The 11,263-nt window shown below is 53.4% G+C and overlaps 2 protein-coding genes across 2 annotated transcripts; one reads left to right on the top strand and one right to left on the bottom strand.

Annotated features, from left to right (window-relative positions):
• Positions 1-1,692: 1,692 nt before the first annotated feature.
• Ctf1 (cardiotrophin 1) lies at positions 1,693-3,256 on the bottom strand (the record flags this gene model as incomplete). The annotated part of the gene is given in 2 exon segments (XM_013504887.1): positions 1,693-1,811; positions 3,173-3,256. Coding segments are annotated over 2 exon segments (144 nt in total), but the record flags the coding sequence as incomplete, so codon positions are not given.
• Positions 3,257-6,165: 2,909 nt separating this feature from the next.
• On the top strand, positions 6,166-11,023 carry Bcl7c (B-cell CLL/lymphoma 7C). The gene is made up of 6 exons (XM_005405278.2): positions 6,166-6,431; positions 6,950-7,028; positions 7,342-7,450; positions 7,543-7,704; positions 10,111-10,196; positions 10,824-11,023. The coding sequence occupies exons 1-6, from the start codon at positions 6,340-6,342 to the stop codon at positions 10,947-10,949; spliced, it is 654 nt and encodes a 217-aa protein (XP_005405335.2). The 5' UTR covers positions 6,166-6,339; the 3' UTR covers positions 10,950-11,023.
• Positions 11,024-11,263: the final 240 nt, after the last annotated feature.

Here is an 11,263-nt window from a genome sequence, read left to right as displayed (position 1 = left end):
TTTTTTTTTTTTTTGTACCGGGAATCGAACTCACTACTTCACACTTTTGAGGCAGGCGCTGTGCCGCTGAGTTATATCCCTGGTGCAATAAATGCTAGCTTTTATTTATTTATTTATTTTTTCTCTTTTTGAGACAGGGTCTCGCTATGCATTCAGGCTGGCCTTAAGCTCACTTTGTAGCCCAGGCTGGTCTTAAACTGGCAACGATCCTCCTGTCTCAGCCTCCCGAGTGCTGGGATTACAGGCGTGCACCACAACGCCCGGCTCATTGTTAGCTTTTATTAATGTTATTTTACAGACCCAAGTTCACGTCTTGTCTTCTCCACTTACTAGTTGTGCCATTTCAGGCAAAACCTTCTAGGAGCCTCAGTCTTCGCTGGACAATGCGGGGACCGCTCCTTATTCTTTCTTCCTACCAGGGTCTCTTGGAAATCACAGAAAGTGGTGGAAGGATCCACTTGACTTCACTCCTCTTCCCATCCTCCCTAGCCTTTGCCCATGTACTGAGCATAGACTCAATGAGCCATTGTCATTTGAATAAACAAATGAAAGATAAAAGTGATTTGCAATTTATCAAATGCTGTAATAAATAACCTTTTCCTTTTTTTTTTGTTTTTTTTTGTTTTTTTCTTTTTGGTACTGGGAATGAACTCAGGACCTTGCACTTGATAGGCAGGCGCTTATGCTGCTGAGCTATATCCCCAGCCCTAACCTTTTCCTTTGTAAACATCTTGCCCCTGGGTCAGGCATTATGTTTGTTGCTTTAAACACAGTATCTCCCCAATGGTGAGTGTGATGGTAGTGATGATGATGGCTTCTTAGATGAGAAAATTGAAGACTGACTTGCCCTAGGTCAGCCATCTAGGAAGGGGTAGAGCTGGAATTTGAACCAAATTTAGTAGAACTACAAAACTAGCTCTATTATCCCACCGTCCACCGCCATAATTGTTACATTACTATGTTTAATTTATCATTACTGGCCAAGGTCACAAGTTCACAGGCCCGCTTAGAGTCTGATACAAAACTACACCCTACTCCCATCACACCAAGGCGCTTAGGGGAATATCTTCTTTCTTTGGGCAAAGATATTGACAGACCCCTCTTCTCTCTAAAAGTCCCCTTTTGGGACAGACTTTTTGCCCCAGGTTGAAACCCCTCTCTTTTTTTTTTTTTTTTTTTTTTTGTTTTTTTTTTGTGTGTCACTATTTCGTTCAGGCTGGCCTTGAGCTCACTTTCTAGCCCAAGCTGGTCTGGAACTCGCAATGATCCTCCTGCCTCAGCCCCCTGAGTGCTGGGATTACAGGCGTGCACCACCACGCCCGGTTGAAACCCTTTCTTGGCCTCTCTGAATCTCCCAATTAGAAGAGTTCACTTCCCTGTGTGGTGCAATCCCATGGAACCGAAATCTCAGTTTCCTGCTCCCAGATGAGAGTTCTCTTTCCTCTCTCAGGCTGTTTCTGACTAAACACCAAGGAGGGAACTTCCAAGCTGAGGTGGATAGAGTATTATATGGGGCGCAGATAGGGTCCTCCTGCAACCTGCTGTGTGGCCAGGAGCAAGTTACTGCCCTCTCCAAACCCTTGATTTTCACATCCGGGGATAAGATCAAGGAAGTGGGTGACGGAGGACCTCTGTGACCTGCGCGACCCCATTCCCCAGACCCTTGGCACCCCAACCCCCATGCCCACTCACATATTCCTGGAGCAGCTGCTCAGCGTATTTGGTGAGGAGGCGGGCAAGGCTGTGTGTCTGACGGATCTTGGCCTCCAAGTGAGGAAGGAATGAGACTGAGGAGTCAGCCTGGGGGTCTTCTGGTGGGAGAGGGGTAAGAATGAGGGCAGCCCGAGGACCCTTGCTCCTTGACCACTTCTCCCCGGGCCAAGGGAGGAGACAGGGGCTCTTTTTTTTTTTTTTTTTTTCTGTACGGGGAATCGAACTCACGACCTCGTGCTTGCCCGGTAGCCGCTGTGCCGCTGAGCTAAATCCCCAGCCCTGCTCTTCCTTCCTGAACCTGAAACTCTGCTCTGGTTTCTCCAGTGTTCAAAAGACTGCTCCATTCTTTTTTTTTTTTTTTGGTGTTTGTTTTTTTTTCTGGTACCGGGAATCGAACTCATGACCTTGCGCTTGCCAGGCAGGCGCTGTGCCGCTGAGCTAAATCCCAGCCCCCGACTCTGCTCCATTCCAACTGCGGGAAAATGAGGCACCATATCATTGTCAGTTGCTCTGTGTGCAGTGTAGCCCCGTCTTCATATCACTGTTGAAATACTATTAAAGTCAAGTTTAAGTTCTGCCCCTTAGTGCAGCCTCCAGATTTTCTCTTCCCTAAAATAAACTTTTTCTTTTCACTGAAGGCCATTTGTTCATACTTCCACAGTAGCTCTTTTATCATTGTGTATCCATCGTGGCCTGGGATCCCCTTAAGAATAGGGCTTACATATACTTCTGAGGCTGTTGGTACAATTCGGCATCACTGAAGCACAGAACTTCAAATTGGGATATGCCTTAAGGCCCGTTTGACGGAAGCCCCATTCCCTCCTCTTGCCCCCTGTATGCGAAGCGCGGGGCTGGGCATCCGGGAATCAGCGTCCAGTCTTTGCCTGCACAGGCCAGAACATGGAGAACTACATTTCCCAAGAAGCAAAAGGCGGACGCCCAGTGCATGCCGGGGAATGTAGTCCTGACCCGGCGACTCCCGCCCCGCCCCCGCCCGAGTTTCCCACCGACAGTAGCGATCCTCAGCAGCCTGGGACTGTTGTCTCCTGCTGTCACTTACTGATAGCTCCTGCAGCTCAAAGATTTCCTTCCCTAACTCTACTTCTCCTTTCGGCTCCACAGCACTTGAGTCTTTCCCAAATCTCAGAGAGGCCCCTGGTTGCCCCAGCTCGGACTCCAGACCTCCCTTAGGGTGTACTCACCGGCTTGATCGGTGACCTGACCCCTGATCTAATCGGGACTCAGACCCCCGAAGCCTCAGCCCCAGGCCTACCCCCAAGCCCTTGCGCCTGCCGGTCTTCCAACTCACCCGCTCGTTACCTGACACCGGAGCCTGTTCTCCCCCGCCCAGGCCACACCTCTCCCAGGCCCAGGATGGCGGAGACCCAGACCCCAGCTGTCACCCCTTCTGACTCCTACTCCCCTCAGGGACCCAGCTTCCAGTCCCTCAGCCCCTTACCCAGACTTCCCTCCCTCAGGCTCATGCTGGCCCCTGGCTGATCCCGGCTCCCTCCACGCCCCCCTTCCCAGGGGGGAAGAAGGGGAGAAGGGTGGGGGCGTGGCCCAGGAGCGGCCAATCATAGCCCAGACCCCAAAGAGGTCCCCCCTCCCTCACCGTCGCTTCCAGGCAGATTCCTTGGCCCTGAGCTCAGCTCCCCGCCTGCTGGGCCTAGTCTGGGAAGAGGCCCAAAGTGGGAGGCAGGTTGTTGGCATAAGGAATGGGCCTGGGGGCTGAGGGTGTCAGGGCCCGGGAGGCGGCCCTGTGTGCTGCTGCTTCCGAGCCGAGGCAGGGCTTGAAGTCTGGGCTGCTTTGGGGTGAAAAGTGGGGCACAGGGGAAAGAAGGTGCGGACAGGAATTTGGAGGCCCTCCCTCCTGGCTGGGGGTATGGGGCATGAGAGGGGCTGTGGGAGCAGGGTAGTTTGGAACAAACCTGCCTAGACACCCACCTCCTAGCCTATCTTAGGTGCTTCCACTTGTACCTCACACCTGCCAGGAGGCAGACCCCACCTCACCTCATCAGGCCCAGTAAGACTCACACATAAATCTGCTGAAGGGTAAAGTGTACACATTCTCACTCCAGTGAGAACAAGCCTCAGAGACCTGTACAGGAGGCTGTCCTGGACAGCAACCCAACCCCATTAACCTGGTGTAGACACTGAAGGGTCTGAACACTTCCCAGGACTGGCTCCCAAGTACCGACTCTGTCCTGGCCTCTGGGGCGGTCATGGTCTATATTTGGTCTCTGGCTCCCTAAAGAGCTCACAGTCTAAGAGGACAGAAACAACAACAGGACACTGTTTTGGTTTCCTTTTTTTTTTTTTTTGTCTTTTTGACACAGAGTCTTGCTATGCAGTTCAGGCTGGCCTTGAGCTCACTTTGTAGCCCAGGCTGGCCTGGAACTCGCAACGATCCTCCTGTCTCAGCCTCCTGAGTGCTGGGATTACAGGTATGCACCATTATGCCCGGCTGGTTTAGGAACAAAGGGACTGAGAGGAGACCTGTGTCTCTGAGGCTACTACCAGACAATTGCCAGGACAAAGGAGGTCACTGGCATAGCAGCCAGTCACCGGGGTCATAAGCACACACTTATCACCAGCGGGTATTTATTGTGTGCCAGGCACTGTCCTAAACCTACTTCTGTGTTACAGATGAGGAAATGGAGGTGAGTGACTTGCCCGAGGTCACACAGCTGAGTGTGACAGATCTGAGATTTTTACCTCAGTAGTCTGGCTTCAGAAATGCTGCCAGCTAGCTTCCCAACCCCTTCACCCCTCCGGACATGACCACACGAAACCTCACAGACATGCCTTGGAAAAATATACACAGGGACCACAGCTCAAATTTAGACACAGTCTTTATCTACTGACTGGCCAGCCTCAAAAGCAACCATGCCTATAACCCCAGTATTTGGGGCTTGAGGCAGGCGGCTCAGGGCCAGTTTGAGGCCCCCTTGGGTTACACTGTGAGTTCAAGGCCAGCCTGAACTATGTAGTGAGATCCTGTCTCAAACAAAACAAAGCAACAACCATATCACATTAATTTTAGGAAAATTTTTAATTGAACTATAATGCATACATGGAAATGTACACACACCGTAAGTGTACAGCTTCTGAGTATTCACAGAGTAAATATGCCCAGAGGACCAGCACTGGATTAAGAAACACAACATGACCAGCTCCCAGAAGACCCCCCTCGTATCTCTTTCAGTCCCAAGGGTGACCACTATCATGACTTCTTCAATCATAAGTTCTTGTTATTGAATTTGATATAAATAGATTCAGCTATTTTTTTTTTTTAAATCTTTTTGAGACAGGGTCTCACTACGCAGTTTAGGCTTGCCTTGAGCTCACTTTGTAGCCTAGGCTGGTCTCAAACTCTCAGTGATCCTCCTTCTGCCTCAGCCTTCCAAGTGCTGGGATTACAGGCCTGTGCCACCACACCTGGCCATCTAAAGTGGTGGGGTTTTTTTGTTCTTTTTTTTTGAGACAGAGTCTTGCTATGTAGTTCAGGCTGTCCTTGAACCCACTATGTAGCCCTGGCTAGCCTCAAATTCATAGTGATCCTCCTGCTTTAGCCTCTTGAATGGGGGGATTTTAGGCATCTGCCACCACATCCAGCCACTAATCTTTTCTTTCCTTTTCTTTTTTTGTCTTTTTTTGAGATAGGGTTTCACTACGCAGTTCAGGGTGGCCTTGAGCTCACTTTGTAGCCCAGGCTGGTCTCAAACTCATAACGATTCTCCTGCCTCAGCCTCCTGAGTCCAGCCTCTAATGTGTATTCTTGTAGCTATCTTCTTTTCCTCAAAATTTGTTCATGACAGTTGTCCAATGGAGTTCGTCAGGACGTCAGCCATTCTGGTTGCTGCGTCTACATAGTACAAAATGGTCATAATTCATTTTCCATTCTATCTTATGGGTTGTTTCCACTCCGGGGCTATTGTGAACAGTGCAGTGAACGTTCTTGGCGCTCACACATAAGCATTGCTGTTGGGTATTGACATCCTAGTAGTGGAATTGAGGGATCATAGGTTTGGCATACGTTCAGGTTCGCTAGAAAACTGCCGGTTTTCAAGTGTCTTTATCAAGTTACACACCTCCGTATAGATCAGTGGGTCCTCGCCTACATTTCGTGCGGTCTGTCTTTCTCACTATGTTCATGCTAATCAAGGAGATCCACTTATATTTGCAGTCTGGCAGGTAACAGGTACTCACGTAATAGACTTGAATGAATGAACAAGTTGCGCAGCGTAAAATCAGCCGGCCTGGAGAGGGCGGAAGCGTGCGTGCTTGCGCGCGGACACACACGCGCGGCCCCTCCGCGACGCCCACCCGCCGCGGATGCACACCGGGACACACGCCCTCGCGGTGCCCCGGTGCCCACGTGGTCCGCACTCCTTGGCCCCGCCCCCGCGCTGCCCAGGCCGCGGGAGGGGCCGGGCCGGGGCGGGGCCCGGCGGCAGGAAGCGGGGCGGGGACTCGCGGAGGCTGTGGGGAGCGGGAGGGCGCGGCCAACTCCCGGAGGGACGTCAGGCTGCGAGAGCGGCGCCGGGCTCTGGCGCGGAGCCCGAGTCCGCCGGAGGGGAGGCGGCCCCGCCGCGGGCTCGGCCGGGCCCCCGCGCTGCCACCATGGCCGGCCGGACCGTGCGGGCTGAGACCCGGAGCCGGGCCAAGGATGACATCAAGAAGGTGATGGCGACCATCGAGAAGGTCCGGCGATGGTGAGCGCTGCCCCGAGGCCAGGGACGGGACGTGGTGAGGCCACCAGCCCGAAGGCGGCTCCCCTCGCCTCGCTGGCCGGCGCCCCAGGTGTGAGGCGGGTCCACGCCCAGCCTCAGTGCCCTGGGCCGGCAGGCTTCTGCCCCCCTTCCCCTGGCTACTCCCCGGCGGTCTACAAAGCGTGGTCCCCTGCCGCGCCTCTCCCGGGCGGGAGCCCTCCTCCTCGCCCCGCCCCCTGAAGCTCTGACACTCCTCCTGCGAGCGCGCCGCGCGGTCTTCGCGCTGGAGTCCCCGGCCGGGCCCGCAGGGGTGCCGCCTCCGTGCTCCCCAGGGGTCTGCAGAGCCGCGGCCCCAAGTCGTACAGACCCCTCTCCGGAGGCACCCACCCGTGCCCTGGTGCTCTCAAGGCCGGCTCTCCCCCGCTGGCCGAGCCCCTGCCCGCGTAGTCTCACCCAACTCTGCAGGTACCCCTCTCCGGGCCTCTCCCCCAGCCTCTGACCCGCCCCCTGCCCTCCCACAGGGAGAAACGCTGGGTGACCGTGGGCGACACTTCCCTTCGTATCTTCAAGTGGGTGCCCGTGGTGGACCCCCAGGAGGAGGTGAGCAAGCCCCGGCCCGGCCCCCGCGAGTTTGCGAGCTCAGGCCCCCTCCCCCGCCCCCACCTGCAGTCGGAACGCAGAAACCCGGGTGCTGTAGTCCAGCAGACGGTAATGTTTATTAACAGCTCCTCCCCCGTGCCTTCTTCCCTGCTCCAGACCCCAGAGTTCAAGGCGGAACCACCCCGTGTATACAGCCTCTGTCGCCTCCGGCAGGGCCTTTTGCTTCTCTTTGCCCGTTTCCTCATTTCTATGGAGGGGTCTCTGCAAAAACTAAGCAGAAAGCTGGCTCTGACCCTTATCCCTCTAACCCCAGGAGCGACGGCGGGCAGGTGCCGGAGCAGAGAGATCCCGGGGCCGGGAGCGGCGGGGCAGGGGCACCAGCCCCCGAGCAGGCGGCCCCCTCATCCTGCTTGATCTCAATGGTATGTAGGGGTCCTGGGGTTTGAGGGGCTGTAGGGATTGAAGGCGGGTGCTGGGGGCCTCAGGCCAATCCTCTCAGCTTTTGCTCCCACAGATGAGAACAGCAACCAGAGTTTCCATTCCGAAGGCTCCCTGCAAAAGGGCACCGAGCCCAGTCCTGGGGGCACCCCCCAGCCCAGCCGCCCTGTGTCACCTGCCGGGCCCCCAGAAGGGGTCACCGAGGAGGCTCAGCCCCCACCGCTGGGCCAAGAGAGAGGTAGGACCACGTGCCTCCCAGCAGCCTTCTACTCTGACTCCTGTGCTCTCTGAAGTTAAATCCACCACCTCACCCCATACCTGTGCCCCCCTCCTGCTGCCTCCTGAGGGGTGTCCCTGCCCCCTGCAGACACTCCCTCCAGCTGCTGTCTCATTCTTCTGCCTTCTGAGCTGTAGATAAAACATCCTCAGACTTCTCATGCACATCTCGGTCTTTGCTTAATCTTTTTGTATTCCTAATGTCCGCTTCTTTGTTTTGTTTTGTTTTGTTTTGGTACTGGGAATTGAACTCACGACCTCGTGCTTGCCAGGCAGATGCTGTGCTGATGAGCTAAATCCCCGGCCCTGTCCCCTTCTTGAATGTTGTGCCCCTGTTCATCTTCTTCAGTACTGTATCCTCAGAATACCATGGGGCACATAATAGGTACTCAATAAATATTTGTCAAGTGAATCAATACCAGTGCCAATCATAGGCGTGAGTAATACTAATAGGGATACTAATAGCAAATATTTATTGAATCCCTTTTATGTACCATGCACCCTTCTAAGCACTTCACCTGCTTTTTCTTTTTTTTTTAAATAAAGCAGCTACATTTATTCAAGTTAATGGGGAAGGTGTGCTAGGGTTCATGCCAGCAGAAACCAAAAGGTGGCATGAATGGGAAAAGTAGTGGTAGGATGGTGGTGGAATAGGAAAAGGTGAAGATAAACCAGGCTTTCGGATTTTAAAAGACTTTTTTTTTTGAGACAGGGTCTCTCTATGCAGTTCAGGCTGGGCTTCAACTCACTTTGTAGCCCAGGCTGGTCTCGAACTCATAACAATCCTCCTGCCTCAGCCTTCCGAGTGCTGAGATTACAGGCATGGGCCACCACTGCTTTTTCTCATTGAATCCTTACAACAGCCTTAAAAAGGTCATGATCCTATTATGGTCTTTTTCTTTTTTTTTTTTTTGTCTTTTTGAGACAGGGTCTAGCTATGCAGTTCAGGCTGGCCTTGTGCTCACTTTGTAGCTCAGGCTGGTCTCAAACTTGCAACCATCCTCCTGCCTCAGCCTCCCGAGTGCTGGGATTACAGGCGTGTGCCACCTCACCTGGCTGTTATGGTCTTTATTTATGGAAGAGGAAAACTAGACCCAGAGAAGCTATACAAGGAACCCAAGCCCATGCAGTGCCCTGGGCCCGAGTCCTGTGCCTTCCATAGAGTCAGTTCTCTCTCTGGTTGGGACCCCTGACAGTCCCATCTTTCACCTGCTTCTGCTCTGGCCTCTTCACTGTTTCCAGGTGCCTCTACCCAGCTGATGGAACAAGTTTTTCAAAGCACAACTTTGATGGGGTCATTGTCCTGCTTCGTATTCTTCTGTGGCTCCCCATAGCCTTTGTGGGAACCTTCACAGACTGTTTGCTGATGGCTTCATTGTTCCCTTCTGAGAATACCATGACATGGGTCTAGGGGCTGGGTCTAGACCATGCCAAGCACTTTTATACTTTTTTTTTTGTGGCACTGGGGATTGAACCCAGGGGCTTTGCGCTAAGCTACATCCCCAGCTGTTTTGTTTGTTTGTTTGTTTGTTACTGGGAATCGAACTCAGGACCTTACGCTTGCCAGGCAAGCGCTTGTGCCGCTGAGCTATATCCCTGGCCCTGTTATTTATTTTGAGACAAGCATTTGGTAAGTCTCTTTAAGTCACCCAGGCTGGGCTGGAATTTTTTTTTTTTTGAGGCTTGAATTTTTTTTGTTTGTTTTTTTCCATTACCGAGAATCGAACTCACGATCTTGTGCTTGCCAGGCAGGCGCTGTGCCGCTCAGCTAAATCCCCAGCCTTGAGGCTTGAATTTTTGATTCTCCTGCCACAGCCTCCCAGAGTGATGGGATTACAGGTACTTTTATGCCTTTGGTAATATAAAAATGATAGGAATTAGGGATGTAGCTCAGTGGTAGAACACTTGTCTAGCAAGCATAAGACCCTGGGTTTGATCCCCAGCACTGCAAAAAAAAAAAACAGAACAAAAACCCAGGTGGCATTTATTGGCCACATACTATGGGCCAGACACTGAGGATTATTTCATTTAATCCTCACAGCAGTCTCATATGATAATTGCTGGCATTATCCCCATTTTGCAGATGAGCAAACTGAGACCCAGAGGAATTCAATGGCTTGTCCAATGTCACAATTTGAACTTAGGCAGTCCAGCTGCAGAACCTGTGCTCACTAAGCATGTGTTCAAGACGCCATAGCAGTTCTTTCCTTTGTCTCCCTCCTGGATGGCACCCAGGTCCCGGCCCCTTCTTCACTGCTCTCACAGCCTGCTTGTGTGACTGGCACCCGTCTGTGTTTGCTTTCCCCTCCGTCTGTGCTGCTGGCACGGAGTGGCTGCTCAGGGAAGGTGTGTTCACTTGCCGTTGCAGAGCCCGCGGTCATGCCTGCAGGCGGGACTGATGAACCCCCCATGCTGACCAAGGAGGAGCCTGTTCCAGAACTGCTGGAAGCTGAGGTGAGAGAGGCCAGAAGGCTGCACTCCCAGGTCTCCGAGGGGACGGGGGCTCTGGGGTACTGGGGCTTCATCCTGAGGTCCAGGAGTGAGATGTGGACCCAGGACCCAGCAAAGGCTTAGAGGCAGATTTGGCGGGGACTGAAAAACAAAGAGTGTTTTAGAGACACAGTCCTGGGGTCTGGATCAGGGCGGATTCAAGAGCATTAAAACCGTGGAGTAATCATGGTGCTCCACGTATTAAAAAAGACAAGCAAGGCTGGAGATGTAGCTCAGTGGCAGAGCGCATGCTACACAGGAGCGAGATCCTGGGTTCCACCCCCAGCACCACACGCACACCACAGAGTCCTAAACCACAAGATTAGCCTAAGAAAGCGCCTCGTAAACTTGACTTTTCTCACAAGGACTACCTTGCAGCATTTTTCAGAAAGATGAGATTCTTTCCCTGAAACAGTGTAGCCACTGTTGTCGTTTTTCCGTGGCCCCTTGGGCTGTATCTTGGTGGCCTGGCCCTGGGCTGGCCTCCTGGGTCGGGCAGGGAGTAGAGTGGAGGCTTTGGAGAGGGCAGAGGCCAGGAGGCTGTGCTCCTGGGCGGGGTGGAGCTCACGCCTGTCCACCCTTCCTCTCCAGGCCCCTGAAGCTTACCCCGTCTTTGAGCCAGTGCCACCTGTCCCTGAGGCAGCCCAGGGTGACACAGAGGACTCGGAGGGCGCCCCCCCACTCAAGCGCATCTGCCCAAATGCCCCTGACCCCTGAGAAGCCGGCCGGCCTGCCTGTCCTGTCATCCCAGGGGCCCCTCTGGCTTTTTACAAATAAAGTCCCTTTTGTAATTTTGTGTCATGTCATTTCCCCCTGTCAGGGCTGGGAGGGTCTTTAGAGACAGTTTTGTCTCGTGTTCCATTCCTCAGATGGGGTCACTGAGGCTCGGAGAGGACCTTTCTATAGTCACATGGTGATCAGATGTGCAGTGGGGGCTTGAGCCAGGACCCCGTCTCCCCAACACCCCCACCCTTCTTCCCTCCCCCCTCTGACCTTCCCTCACCTGACTCCCCTCCTTTGGGAATCCCAGG

The sequence above is a fragment of the Chinchilla lanigera genome, unplaced genomic scaffold (assembly GCF_000276665.1).
Source record: "Chinchilla lanigera isolate Chin_1 unplaced genomic scaffold, ChiLan1.0 scaffold00092, whole genome shotgun sequence".
Classification (NCBI taxonomy): domain Eukaryota; kingdom Metazoa; phylum Chordata; class Mammalia; order Rodentia; family Chinchillidae; genus Chinchilla; species Chinchilla lanigera.
The sequence above is the reverse complement of the archived record's forward strand: the minus strand, read 5'-3'. Positions and strand labels throughout refer to the sequence as shown.